Source organism: Solanum dulcamara, chromosome 11, assembly GCF_947179165.1.
Source record: "Solanum dulcamara chromosome 11, daSolDulc1.2, whole genome shotgun sequence".
In the NCBI taxonomy this organism is placed as follows: Eukaryota; Viridiplantae; Streptophyta; class Magnoliopsida; order Solanales; family Solanaceae; genus Solanum; species Solanum dulcamara.
In genome coordinates this window covers 57,744,561-57,758,657 of record NC_077247.1, presented here as the reverse complement: position 1 = coordinate 57,758,657, position 14,097 = coordinate 57,744,561, and the positions used below count along the sequence as shown (strand labels likewise).

Genomic DNA, 14,097 nt, shown 5'->3' with positions numbered 1-14,097 from the left:
AACAAAACAAAGTATTATTTTTATTTGTAATTGCTTGATGGATAGTAAATATATTTTTTGAAAAACAACTTATCAAATATTGAAAATAATACTATCAAGTTTCAAATTTAAAATTTATAAGCATTAAAGATTGATAATAAGTATCTAGATGTTAGTTAAAGACTAGCTAGTGATACAAGATTAAGAATCAGAGCAAATTCTGAAGAAAAATGACTTATGTAGCAAAGTGAGGGAGATCATTTCATCAGCGTGGTCGTGGTGCGGTGGTGAGACTGTTTCACCCTTAATTAAAGGTCTCGAGTTCGAGCCCTAGATATGAAAAAAATCATATTATATCATGTTGAGAGCATCATCCCCGAATAGGCCTTGCAATGCGCTATCTGAATTTAGTCAGGCTCCATGAAGACACCTGAAAACAAAAAAAAGAGAGGGAGATCATTTCTCCTTTCCCTTCTTTTAGTGGAAAATAATTTCCTTTTCTAGCAATTCCAATAAATACTTCCACAGTCTTAATACATAGATTAGACAGCTTGTGTGTGACAATTGAAAATCATAAAGTAACTTGCTACTTTATTTTAAATATTATTATTTCGAATTTAATTCATTTCTCTCTTTTTTCTAAAAGAAGAATTAACGGGTACCAAATTATCTACTGAGATTGTTTAATACTTCCCTATTAAATTTAGTACACTGGAATTAATTGTCCACTTGTACTATTTAGCTAGGATAAGATTTTGGATTAGAGGAGAGATGCATAAAATTGCTTTTACAACTACATAATTAAGCAAGATTTTATATTTCTATCAACTAATTAAAATTGTGGAACTATGAGTATCTCTCTTTACCTATATATTCTTAACAAAGAAAGGAGCTTCTCATGTGCAATGAACTTTCATTTTATTTTGTTTGTTTATGGGTCCCTTTTGTGTTTCAAACTTTTTGAATTATATATGTAGCCGTGCTATAATACTTTCTTTGTGTTCTTTTCATAAGATTAGATTAGTGTTTCCAATAAAACTTATCCCAACACTATAACCATAACTATCCCTGCCTTCATGCTTAGCTTATTCTAGAAAATGTACTATTATAATATTACTGGTCAAGTTATCTCAAATGTATTTTAATCCATTTCTTGAATACCTAATATCTTCAATGTATTTTAATTCATTTCTCGAGTACCTATTATTTCCTCTCTTATTTTTCGTAGCGCGTCTCCTCCAAAAGAAAACTCGTTATTTGTCCCAAGCTAAAAATTCGAATAGAAGGTAGAGTCTCATAAAATGGGAGATACTTAACCACATCTATTGAAGAAAGTACCATTAATTGTTTTGCAATGTTCACATACTTATAAGCTGCTTTAGCAACGTATGGTAGGACCTTAATTAGTCCTGCCTATTTGCTTTTAAAAACTCCTCTAGAATCATTCAATGTAGGGTATAATTGTCATCAAATATCATCCATTCTCACTTCCTATTTACAGGGGCCCCCACCTCAAAAACTGTTTAGGATAAAAGAAATAAAGAAGATAAAGACTTTAAATAAAGAGAATATTTATTAGGATGTGACTTTAATGTTTGGTGTGCAAAATTATTCGATACATGTGCTAATAAAAAATAACAAAATGAAATAATTAAACTGCGCCATTTTAAAAAAAAGAAGTTAAAAACGAAAACAAATGCATGGAATTAGGGGCAATGCTCCAAAAAGTATAATCCCTAATTTAAGCAACTCACTCACGTGGGAATGCCCATTTATTTTGGACAAACTTGTTTGTGCCAACTCTCACCCATTTCTTGGCTCTGTCGGTCTGAGTTTGAATCCAAATTTTCATTTAAAAAAATTTAAAATATATAAAAAAAAATTAAATATTTATTATATACATAAAGCATATTTTAATTACATATTAACAATGTAATTTGGCAGGACCAATCGTCAAACATCCCATAATCATTGAAATCCCCTGTAAATTAGAAAAACGAACCTGTTACTATAATCTATATTATTAAATTCTTGATTTTTTTTCACACTAGGTGGCCCTTCTCCCATTTGTTTATTCCTTTTCTGTTTTTTTCTCTTTCTCTCTGGGTATTAAATAATTGTTTGGGATGTCACTACCAATACCTTTTCTTCACACTCTGTAACCAAAGATTCACATTAATAAGCTGTGAGCACCACAACAGAAGTTGGTAAAAGCTGAACTCTTCTGCATTAGTAGTTAAAGGGGTAAGCTTTACCTTTAATCGACTTCTGCTAAAAGTTTTGAAACTTTTTGTGCTTTTTGCTTCTCCCCTATTTTTCTCATTCTTTTTCGGGGTTCTGCAACATGCACTTTTTTCCTTATTAACTTAGTGTAGTAGAGGTACATAAGTGGCAATAGGAATAACCAACTTTCTTGCTGATTGATGCTTTGTACCTCTTGTTCTGACCTTCTGCAGACGGAAGTTACTCTTAATTAAACGCCTTCTCTGTAAGCTTTTGTCCATTTATTATTATTACTATTACTTTTTAGGGGAAAAGGGAAGGGATTGCAAATTGAGAATCCATTTTTCACCAATAAAATTAAAGTTCACATGACTAGCTAACCAACTGAGCTACTAAAAAGCAGAATAAAAATTTGTTCAAGTGTCAATTTTCTTTTGAATCTACTAGTAATAAATTCGTTCCACTACTGACAATATTTGGCCATTTACTCCAAGGCTTCTCCTGACTTATGAAGAATGTGACCTCTAAATTACTTAATTGCCAAAATTGACCACAATTTCAAGATTTAAGTATCTTTATAGCTTTCATGAGATTTGTTCAAAACAAAATGTGGCCATACCTGGTTAGCATTTCTTAATTTTGGATGTATAGTGGTGGTGTGATAGTAAAAAGCCTAGTTTAGATTTATGGTCTCTAATTTCTTACCCAATTGGATAGGGTCATTGTTCCAAGATTTAACAAGGGAAGGAAGGATGTGGCTTGCATTTTCCCATTATTGAGAGTCATGAAGCAGAATTCTAGTTCGGGTTTATATACAAGCCCAGCAACACCAGAATATGGAGATAATAATGTCAGAGGATTTCAGAAAGGCTGGAGTTCCGAACGAGTCCCATTGCCGACTAACAGCGGCAGGAGGCATATTAGTACCACTGCATTGATGCCTTTCAATAGTGGAAGGACAGTGCCTTCAAAATGGGATGATGCTGAAAGGTGGATTACTAGCCCAGTGTCAAGTTATGGCGTTTGGAGAACTCCAAATGCACAAACCTACAGGCGCCCCAAGTCAAAAAGTGGACCGCTTGGGGCACCTGGCCGTATGTACTTACCGAACTATTCGCCCTCTGTGCCAATCTTAGAAGATGGAAGTATAAGTAACTTCATTGCAAATTCACCATTTACAACAGGTGTACTGGTCCCTGATGGTGTATCCATTCATTATGGTGCTGACGGAAACTCTGGTGGTCTATATGCTGAGAATAGTATGGCTCGAGCAACTAGTGCTCCTGGTCTGTCGGATTTGTTCAGTGAATCTTCAGTACCAAGCTCCCCAGGTATACATTTCTTCCCTTTTGCAGATAATTTGCCTGCTTTATACTGGTTATCATAGCAGATGTCTTCTGCATTAGCCTATGCATATGGAATTTACTCATTAATCATTATGAATTGTATGCAATTTGCGAAGAAAAAAAAGAGTTACACGAATCCGTTGTGTTACATAGTTATACTATGTGAAGGATTCAATTCCCTCACCAACTAGTGAAAGATAAGGTGCTCACACCGTGTTAGCTAACCTCGATGATAGTTATACTAAGATCTAAGCGTGAGGACTCTCTATCATATGAATCAACAATTATGTGCTATGACAGATGCAAAAGCAGTATGCAATTGTACAACTGATTTAGATGAATAATCATCTTGTTATTCTAGGATTGCAAGCAGTGTTAGATCATTTTAATCATGCTTCTTAACTACACTCGGTCCCTTCCTCATTTCCACCATTTGGTTGATGTTTGATAAGCATTATTAAGTTTACAAGCAAAAGGCCATTGTTCAGTTATAAAACGATATTGTGAAATCACCAACACGCGAGGTATTGGGAGAAAGATTTGTCTTTAGTAAAGTGTGTAATTCAATGGTATTGTGTTGTTGATGAATCCAATGGCCAGATGATGACAAGAAGGAACCAGATTCTGTTTCCTGTGCAGCTTCGAGGAGAGATATGGCAACACAAATGAGCCCTGACGGCAGTACACATGCTTCTCCCCAAGAAAGGACATCTTCAATCCCTCCTGGAGTGGAGCAGAGCAATCAGCATGATACTAAAGTCGAGATTAGAGACGTGCAGGTTGACAAAGGAGCCCTCATTTCAGGGCTATCTCGGAAAAGCCGGGTGAGGAAACCCAAGAAAGAATTACCAGATGTGAGTGAGTCTATTTCACCATGGGATGTTGCAGATGGAGCGAAGAGCATGTCAAAGTAAGCATGCATTTCAAGCTTGTTTTTGCTTCTCATAACCCTATCTTGTCCTTGAGTACAAATTTTCCACATTTTCAAGGGAACTGGTATATCCCTTTATGTGTATTTCTCCACAAGTTTGTAGAAATTATTTGGATGACGTAGCGAAATGAACAGCCGTAGGTGCATTGATCAAGGAGCAAAAAGACTATATATGTATTAACAGTTTCGTATTTCCTCAATTTGTGAAGGTTGCAAAGAGAGGAAGCAAGGATCGCTGCTTGGGAGAACTTGCAGAAGGCCAAAGCTGAAGCAGAAATCCAAAAGCTTGAGGTCTGTCCGCCATAAATATGCATATATATTTATCCAGACAATTGGTACTTGTCTAAAAGATAGGACAAGCATCGAAGGACTTAACTATTATTTGCATTTCAGATGAAACTAGAAAAGAGGAGGTCGGCATCCATGGATAAGATTCTGAACAAGCTTAGACATGCTCAGGTGAAGGCCCAAGATATGAGACGTGCAACTTCAGAAAGTCAGCCCCGTCAGTCTCAAAGGGATTCCAACAGACTCATTCCGTTTAGGGAGTATTTCAAGATTGCCTCATTTGGCAGTTGCTTTGTTTGCCGTACCCCTTAATGTGTGTACAGGCTTTGCTATTGGTGATCCAAGGAACATATAAATCATAGCTGACTGCTTTATTCAGTATTCAACCTACTTCTTGGCTATGTAGACAGACCTTGTCACCGGGTCTGGCGGAATTCTATACCTGCTGATATATCCACGACCATGGAATACGCAACTGGAATACATTCACCAAGACTGGTTTATGTCCGTTACTAAAAGACCAACATAATATATATTTCACTGGTCCAAACTACCTATAATCAAGAAAAGTTGGAAATCTTTTATTGCAAAATCCATCTGTCAAGTACTCCCAAGTCACAGTTCAAGTAAATTACTCTCCAAATCATTTTTGACTGGTTTCAACTTTGCAAATAGAATTATGCAATTTTTGACAGTAATCAGCTGTATTTAAAAAACTGCAATTTAATCCAACCAGTAGTTAATTGGGCAGGGGATGTGGGGGGGAAGCAAAAGCATTCTAAATTATTTACTTCCACAACCATGAATCCAGGCAACCACTACTCTCTCTTAGAATGGATATCCAAACAAATCAGCCAAGCAAATATAAAACATTACCCAATTGATTATGTTGCTTAACTACTACGTTTATACTAAGGGATATGAAAATACACTCGTTCTTTGTTTCTTTGATACTTCAATACAAAGGATTACACATGAAGTGAATTGAACAATCCATCAGCACTGCTCCTTCAGTTAAATTAAAGAAATATCAGTGCAGAGACAAATATAACATATCTATGTCATCACCCATTAGAAATTCAGACAGATTCTGATTTCCTGCAACATAGCTACTAGGGCGTTTATATCAAATCTGCTCTTGAAGGTCTCCTTCCACCCAGGCCAACTAGTAGGGCCTGTATCTCATATCTGCTCTTGAAGGTCTTCCCCCACCCAGGCCGTAACCCCACTGTCAGAACCAGAAAACATCCCATACGTAAAGGTTATTATCAGAATTTTCATCTATTCAGTTAAGGACTAACAAGAAACAGGCTGGTCATAAGGTTTAGGTTATTATATCAATGTGAAACAAACTTGGAAAAAAAACGAAAGGAAAGAGGTACAATGAACAGGGTGATTAGTTGTTTTTTGAGAATGGTAAATATGAAAAGGATAAAAGGCATCTCCTTTAGTTGAAATCATTGCACTGAAACGATAGGAAGATGCCGTAAACATGAGTGTGTTCTTTCATTCACATAAAAAGCATCACGTCGCATTGTCATGCTTAGCCCTTAGGTCAGTCAAAGAAGGAGAACAAATTTCCCCAACAAAATTATTGTCCAGGCAGAACACAGCTGAAAGACTCAGGAAGAAGGTCCAGTTATTGACCATTTTTCTGGCGGGGCAGGGGAGGATTGAAATTCAAGATCACCCAAAGAAAAAGTCAAGGTGGAAAAGAGAAATGCCTTTCCATGGCAATAATGTTAACAATATAAAAGCAATTCTATCATGGAGGTCAAAGTTAAGGACAAGATGACAGAAGTTTATTGAATGGCTAAGGTTCAAATACTTACATCATCATAATCTAGGCCCCCATACATCCTGCCATAGGAACGCATAGGACCACCGTATCCCCCATATGCTTCAGGAGCAGGAGGAGGAGGATCCATCATGTAATTATTACTTGGACCAGCATCATCAAGGGGAGTGGCAGAATCAATTGCAACCTGAAAAGCAAGGTAAAAACTAGGAATAAGACTCCTCGTAACATAACATGAAGACCACTGATATTAGTGAAGTCAAAAGGGTACCCCCCAAGCTGCTCTACTTTTAGGAGGGTAAAAGTTCAAACTCCCAAAACGCTAACTTCACATTCATGTATGTATTTTGGTTTGCAAAGCAAACAGTTACAACTTTATCATCTTCAGAACAACGTTCTAGTGACCGCATTGCAGTACATCCCTAAATGGCCAGGCCAGTTTCAACAGATTTAAGTTTTGCAAAAAACAGTTAACCTTCAAACAATCTTATAATGACCGCAGAACATCCTAGGCACCGGCCAGTGAGTTTTAAGATATCACCCCATCAAGTGACTCTAGAGTGGACAAGAATTTCCCCCACATCTGATCCTCAGACCATGGATTCTCCTCATTCATGGTCTCATTTCAAAATCTGATCAACTGATACTTCAAGGTCTATGGTTTTCATTGGGGGATGGAGATACAAAAGATAAAGAAGCTGGCTCTTGTAATCCCAACAAATACCTGATGTCCACATATCTCATGAGGCCTTCGAGAAACACGATCCGCAACACCATCGTCAGCAAATGTAACAAAACCGAACCCTCTGTGCCCTGGTCTTCTGGGATCCTACACCAGATAACCATTACCATCTTAACAGAATTCTACAATTTACTACGTTACTTAAGACGAGATCTGCTACCAAACAAGCAATAAAATAAGAGAATCTTTACCTTTGGAACATAGACATCTAAAACACGGCCAAATCTACCAAAATACTGGCGAAGATCTTCAGTTGTTGCCTCTTGAGGTAGTCGGCCAACAAAGATCTTCTGGCCCATGCCGCCACGAGATGGAAATCCTCCTCCACCTCCTCCTCCTCCTCCTAGTTTATTTAATTAAATTCTCTTAGTACAGAAATTGTGTTAAATAAGAGGCATGACTGATGTTGGTTATGCTTAGGATATATTTGTCATTATTTACTGTTCATTGTTGCTTACTTACTTCCATACATAGAACTAGGATGATCATATAAGGTTGGAGCACCAAGCGCAGCATATCTAGTGGTTGCACTAATATATGCATTATATGCACCATATCCTCCACCCTGAGACATCCGACTAACAGGTCTGAAATCTTCTTCCTAGAATCATTAGCAGAAAATGTAAATTTTTAATGAATCATCACAGAACATGTGAAATTCAGTGACATCTGGAATCACCCAGGAGATCCATCAAATATCAGTTAAGTATAACTTGCCTTGGGTGTTGCTCGGTCAACCACAATTGTGGAACCTCCCAGTTCGTGCGTGTCACTCATCAGATCATCAACTGATTCTGGGCAAAGAAACCAAAAGTGACTCAATTCAAAGGAAAATCATAACAAAACAGACTAGAAACTGCAGTCTGCAGAAGACATGATAAGCATGCATGTAGGAGACTGTCCTGCCTCTACCCAGGTGAAAAAATAAAAACAAGGTGATAAAAAACATGTAACTCAAAATACCTAGAATGTATAACTAGACTCCCAGTGGAACAGTACCGGGGAGTGGGGGTGTATACAAATTGACACAAAAAAGCTAGAGGACGAATCAAGGCTGAGATCAAATAAGAAATTCTGCTGATCTACAGTAGGAACTCTTCAAATGTCAAATTCATTTCTCATTATCCCATGATCAGGTTCAAAGTAATCACCCAGAAAGGCAATATACCAATAGTGGAATTAACGACAAATTGTTGATCCCCAGATTGAATTTTTTTTACCGTTGTTGGGTGATGAGTTAAACACCTGACCAGTGAGCTGTTTATTCCAAAATAAGAAAATGTGTTTCAATATCAAGAAAGTGAATTCTTAGAAGTAATGGATTAATGCATAAAGGTTAAAGATCTTCATATCGTTAACAATTAAAAGAATTTATACTGAATCAAGGTAAACTTATTGATCCAAATTCTAAGAATTAGCTGCACTACTTGAGCGCTTGTCAGAGCAGTTACATCCTAAATGCACTGCAGACAGATTCAGAGAAAATTATTGCATGTCCCGGCAGAGAGAAAGAAAACTATATATGCAATTACAACACTCCATGTTTTCCCTCCCTGAAATATAAAGTGTGTCTAAGCAAGTCTCTACATAAAACCATAGAAAGATGGATACATGAAATTTTCACAGACAGTTCCTATCAGATACAATTCCTGCCAAAAATGAAGTTCCTATATTTAGTCAAAAAACTGTTCCTAATAGCTAGATATTAAGCAGAGGAATAACTGAATGTGGCCAGAAAATACCTGGAAAAGGAGAAAAATAACTGCAAAAATCAAGGATGGGAAACATACCAGCATTTGCAAAAGTAATAAACCCAATTCCACGATGTCCCTTGGTAGATGGATCCTGCAGATTGGGTAAGAGTAATTAGTACTTCATGAATCCTATAATTTAGTGCCAGAACAAGACAGCACAAATATGTAATACTAATATCACAAAGAGAAAGGGGAACCTTTGGCATGTATAGATCTGTTATTTCACCAAACTTCTCAAAATAACTGCAAAAGAAAATCAAATAAGTTAAAATTCTAATAATGCACAACCAACCAGCAAGAAATAATCTTAATTAAGCAATCCTTCACAAATACCCTCTGAAAGTAGCTTCAGACACAGACGGAGGAATCCTAGCAACGAAAATCCGGGTCACTTTCTTTGCAGGAGCCCTCATCTCCTCCTGCCAAAAGAATTGAGTAGCATATATATTAGACCTCAACTAAGACATTTAGAGGCACAATGACTATAAAAATGAGCTTTCACTTGATAAAATGCAATTTTCATGTCCAACCAAATGAAGAAATCAATATAAACCATGCCAACCGTTCCATTCTATCAACTCAAGCCACTACAATATATTAATAGTCAGGCTAGATAGTAATGGCACAGCATTGGATGAAATACTAAAGTAACAAAGAAAGTTTTTTCATGAAGTATAAGAGCAGTGCACCTTTGGTGTCGCCACTTTCACTTCTAGCATTCTGTTTCCAAGAAAGTGTTCCTTAGACAATGCATTCTGCATCATACAAAATCCATAAGAATAGTGAGTCAAGTTCGCATCAAAACCACAAAGAACAAGGCCATAAAATGTAAGAAAGTTATACTTGAGAACAGTAAACAAACATGATTGCAACAATAACATGAAACCAAATTAAAACCAAAGTTACCTTAGCATCCTCAACTGTAGCAAATGTGACATAGCCAAATCCACGAGAACGACCAGTAGCACGTTCCTAGATGAAGATCAATACTCGTTAGTCTTCTTCAGTAAGATGTTAAGAAACTTAGCGCCAGAAAGAACATTAACGTTCAAAGAACTAAAATGCAAATATATTATAGGGAGAAGGCACAAGTACCCCCTTCAACTGTAGCAGAAATCCTAATGACAAACCTCAACTATAAATGGGTCTTATTACCCCGTGAATTATATTAAAGTGTAATAAACACAGCCTAAGACCTATATAAGCACTCACATGAGGGGAGTTGTTTTACCCTCGCCTCCACATCATCGTTATGTCGGCGCCATTTCAATAAATTGTCAAATCTAAAACAAAATATTTTCCAGATCATTTGATTCATTCTCCTTCATTACCCTCATCCATCTCATTTGATTCCTTCTCCTTCGTTACCATCACTACACCCACCACACCATCACTACACCCACCACATAAAGACTAAACCCGCTATTTCCACCATTAAACTCATAGCAATCACCATGAAAATTATAATCTACCATAATCCCTTCACCACCACCGGATTCAATATCTACTATCAAATTCATTTTTCTATCACCAAACATCAAAACACAGACCATATAATTTGTCACCCGCCTTCAAATCCATCACGAAATCACTCTAATCATCAATAACTCAAGTTATTCAACTTTAATTTTAAAATGTAAGGTCTCTTGCATCCAACTAAAGTTCGTGACCCAGCAAAAGAAGAAAAAAATAAGTCCCATAAAACTTGATCCAAAATCTCCATTGAAGAAACAACCCCAAAATTAAAACTCTAATCCGAGAAGAATTGGATGTTGGGATATTTTTATCTAGTTGAATTTGGGTTAAGAAAAACAATTTTGGGTTGAGAAACACAATTGTTTCTCACTCAAAAATTGTTTGGGCAAGATGAAGTAACGGCTGATTGAAGTGGCAAGAGAAGAGAAGGCGGGGTGTTATTACAATGGAGAACTAAAGCGGGTTGGGGGTGGGACTACGTTTTGTAACGATGGAGAGTTGAGAGGGGGGGAGTTGGGGTATGACTGGGATAATTGAGGAGGGGGAAGGTAATTAAAAAACCTATTATTTTTTTAAAAAAAGGGCTTTAATTTAAATTGTGTTTTTTATATGTTGCCTATTTAAATCCCTAATATGCAAAAAAAAATCTCATGTTAAGTGTTTGAGTAAAGAATGAAAAGGAAAAGAAAAATTCTCCCGATACTATACAAATTGATGAAAAACACCGAAAAAAATTCTCCAGCAATTTAAATATGTCGTGAAAAATTAATTGTATTTCTAAAAATGATAAAAATTGACTCTACTTCACAAAGAAAAAAAGAAAACTAATTAAAAAGATATCAAGTTAAGTTTTAATGTGTACTAATTAATTGTAAAAATGTCCAATTAAAAATGAACACGTGTTCATATTAATCAAATTTTAATACTTCATTTCCGTCTCTCTCATGCCTCTAAAAGAGAGAACACTCTCTATGCCATCTCAACACCAAAGGGTGTATTTATTATATTTTAAAATAAAAAAGGCAGTCTGGTGTACTAAAGTTCCCGCTCTGCGCAGGGTCCGGAGAAGGGCCCGACCACAAGGGTCTATTGTACGCAGTCTTAACTTGCATTTTTGCCAGAGGCTGTTTTCAAGACTTGAACCCGTGACCTCCTGATCACATGGCAGCAACTTTACTAGTTACTCCAAGAATCCCCTTCATTATACTTTAAAATAGTTAAGGTGTGTCATTGGGATTTCGCCTATAGTTAAGTGTGGTACTTACGCCTTCTTTCTATATTATAACTAATTAAACTAGACACATTTTTTAGGAAATTAGTAAAAGAGATCAATCTCCGAATACACTGTTGATTTTATATTTAAACTTGCTAGGAAAGCAATCAACGAAGTGATAGGGAAAACACACCAGAATAAAAGTACACAAGCATGAACATTTTGGACCATTCGAGGTGGCCCAGTGGTTTGGGCTTGGTACTTCCATGTTGGAGGTCTCAAGTTCAAAATCTCTTGTCAGCAAAAGTAAGGGGTTTGTCTTCCGGGTCGAGCTCGTCGCACCAGACTTCTTTAATGCTACCTCTCCTGTGTGGTTAGCGAACTATTGCATAGAAGCGGGGGTTTTACACTATGCACACCCAAAAGATAGCGGTTGAAGATTTCCTTTGTCATCAAAAAAAAACATGACCATTTTGGTACTCCCTCCGTCCCAATTTATGCGAATGTGTTTGATTGAGCACGAAATTTAAAAAACAAATAAAAAAAATTGGAACTTGTGTCCAAGATAAGCGATAGATTTTTGTGTCTATAAATCATATCATTAGGGGCAAAATCTGTAGTTTAAAGTTAAATTATTACTTAATATAGAAAAATGTCATTTCTAAAGAATGACTAGAAAGAAAATAGTGTGGCACAAATTGGAATGGAGTGTAAGTTAAGGCAATTAACCTATTATCATAAAGAAGAAAATGGACAATAAAGAATGCATTGGAGACGAACACAATCATGTAAAGTAGGAGCACTGAGCATACAAATGGTAGCATCTAGTCCTATATGACATTTTTGCTATTTGGTCCTTGAAGCACTTGGTATGTTGTTGTGGTCCTTGGAGCACTTGGTATGTTGGTGGTGGTCCTTGGAACACTATATTCCTTCAAAAATCCAGAAGGCCTTATGCAATTGTAAATATTGATACAAGCCCCTTCATGGGATGATGAATACATATGTTTACCTTATGAAGAAGGAACCCAATGCAATCTACTAGACACGATTTTGTTCTCAGACCCAATTCTCATGTGCCCACCACTGTAGTTTACAAGAAATAAGCCAATTTGGGACACGTTCTTGGTTGAATTCTAAAAGTGACATCTCTCAAGTGGACAGTGCTGCTAAATTTTTTAAGTAGTGGAAACAACAACCTTTTCCTAACAACAACTAGGACAAAGAGTTTGGGGGAATGGAAGTCCTTGTGTTTTTGTTTCACCATACATGATACAACAAGCTTTCCACCAGAAAATAAATATATAGCCTTGTGTAACACAGATTTGATATCTCCATTTCTGATATAAGTGCAATTCAACAAAAAAAAAGCATTTTCAACACTAAAAACAAGAGTACACCCAGTTAGTCCATTAAAGTCTTTGGAACTGCTGTATATCTGAAACAAATACATATCATAAAAGTCAAAGTAGCTGTTTAGACCGACCTTCATCACAATACAGTCCTCCAAGTCTCCGTATTTGATCATATATTCTCTTAAACCTTCTGTATCCACGTCCCATGGGATGCCTAAAACCTAAAATCGAGAAGTAATCACATTAACATGTAACTAAAGGCAACAACATGCAATGAAAATCAAAAATGGAAGTCAAAACTTACCACGAGCTTCCTCTCCGACATGGTATCGAAGACTTCTCTGATAAATTGATTAGCGGAGAGTGGAAATCGTTGGATATACACTCAACTCGCTCTCGCGATCTCACCACACCTCTCTCTATAAATGAATCGCTCACACACGACGATTCTTCCTGCACGTAACAGACACACACCTCTTTCTCACACACAAATATCATCGTCATCATCATATTTCATAACAAACTCACCGGTTTCTCTAGATCTTCCGATACCAAAAGAAATTAAAATCACAACGAGTGCTAAATTAGATTTACGCGCTCCACTGACCTTCGTGATTCCGATTAACAAAACCCTAACTCGCTCTCTCACTCCGCTCCGCTCCGCTCGCTCGCTCTTCCTCGCGCCGCTCAGCTCCTTCAAACCCCAAGCCACCGCTCCTATCTGTCCCGTGCGTTCTATAATCCCTTTAGGGCCCAGGCTCTCTTAAATGTATACCCAGCCGATGCCTAAGTTATTAAAATTGTAATTATAACCCCTCTGGAATTGCTATATAACCCTTCATGGAATTATTATTTTGTTTTTTATGACAAAGAAACCTGTAGCCGCTAACTTTTGGGTACGCACAGAGTAAAATTCTTGCTCGATTCGAAAGGCAAATCCTTTATTTTTTGCTAGTAAGGGATTTCAAACTTGAAACCTCCAACATGAAAGT

General features: G+C 36.9%; 2 protein-coding genes across 6 annotated transcripts; one reads left to right on the top strand and one right to left on the bottom strand.

Moving 5' to 3' along the window:
* Window positions 1-2,037: 2,037 nt before the first annotated feature.
* LOC129873787 (uncharacterized) lies at window positions 2,038-5,153 on the top strand. 4 transcript variants are annotated; one of them, XM_055948964.1, is made up of 5 exons: window positions 2,038-2,223; window positions 2,920-3,533; window positions 4,170-4,458; window positions 4,689-4,770; window positions 4,873-5,153. In XM_055948964.1, exons 2-5 carry the CDS (start codon window positions 2,987-2,989, stop codon window positions 5,077-5,079), a joined length of 1,125 nt encoding a protein of 374 aa, XP_055804939.1. In that variant the 5' UTR covers window positions 2,038-2,223; window positions 2,920-2,986; the 3' UTR covers window positions 5,080-5,153. The 4 variants fall into 4 exon arrangements, with proteins under 4 accessions (XP_055804939.1, XP_055804940.1, XP_055804937.1 ...); XM_055948965.1 differs by having other exon boundaries at window positions 2,039-2,223; window positions 4,188-4,458; XM_055948962.1 differs by having other exon boundaries at window positions 2,039-2,223; window positions 4,149-4,458.
* Window positions 5,154-5,617: 464 nt separating this feature from the next.
* On the bottom strand, window positions 5,618-13,874 carry LOC129873789 (uncharacterized). 2 transcript variants are annotated; one of them, XM_055948967.1, is made up of 14 exons: window positions 13,713-13,874; window positions 13,410-13,558; window positions 13,237-13,326; window positions 9,968-10,033; window positions 9,751-9,816; window positions 9,395-9,480; window positions 9,259-9,304; window positions 9,098-9,152; window positions 8,021-8,101; window positions 7,770-7,904; window positions 7,499-7,647; window positions 7,290-7,394; window positions 6,600-6,752; window positions 5,618-5,995 (listed from the first exon to the last, which is right to left on the bottom strand). In XM_055948967.1, exons 2-14 carry the CDS (start codon window positions 13,428-13,430, stop codon window positions 5,933-5,935), a joined length of 1,116 nt encoding a protein of 371 aa, XP_055804942.1. In that variant the 5' UTR covers window positions 13,431-13,558; window positions 13,713-13,874; the 3' UTR covers window positions 5,618-5,932. The 2 variants fall into 2 exon arrangements, with proteins under 2 accessions (XP_055804942.1, XP_055804941.1); XM_055948966.1 differs by having other exon boundaries at window positions 7,499-7,650; window positions 13,713-13,873.
* Between the last annotated feature and the right edge of the window lie 223 nt (window positions 13,875-14,097).

Bases quoted from the DNA above. Each gene is read 5' to 3' on its own strand.
- LOC129873787 (XM_055948962.1), top strand. From the start codon at position 2,987: ATGAAGCAGAATTCTAGTTCGGGTTTATATACAAGCCCAGCAACACCA. The intron at 4,459-4,688 runs GTAAGCATGCAT...CAATTTGTGAAG, and splicing joins GGAGCGAAGAGCATGTCAAA to GTTGCAAAGAGAGGAAGCAA. The intron at 4,771-4,872 runs GTCTGTCCGCCA...TTTGCATTTCAG, and splicing joins CAGAAATCCAAAAGCTTGAG to ATGAAACTAGAAAAGAGGAG.
- LOC129873789 (XM_055948966.1), bottom strand. From the start codon at position 13,430: ATGTCGGAGAGGAAGCTCGTG. The intron at 13,327-13,409 runs GTAAGTTTTGAC...TCTCGATTTTAG, and splicing joins TGTCGGAGAGGAAGCTCGTG to GTTTTAGGCATCCCATGGGA. The intron at 9,153-9,258 runs GTTCCCCTTTCT...CCCAATCTGCAG, and splicing joins CAGATCTATACATGCCAAAG to GATCCATCTACCAAGGGACA.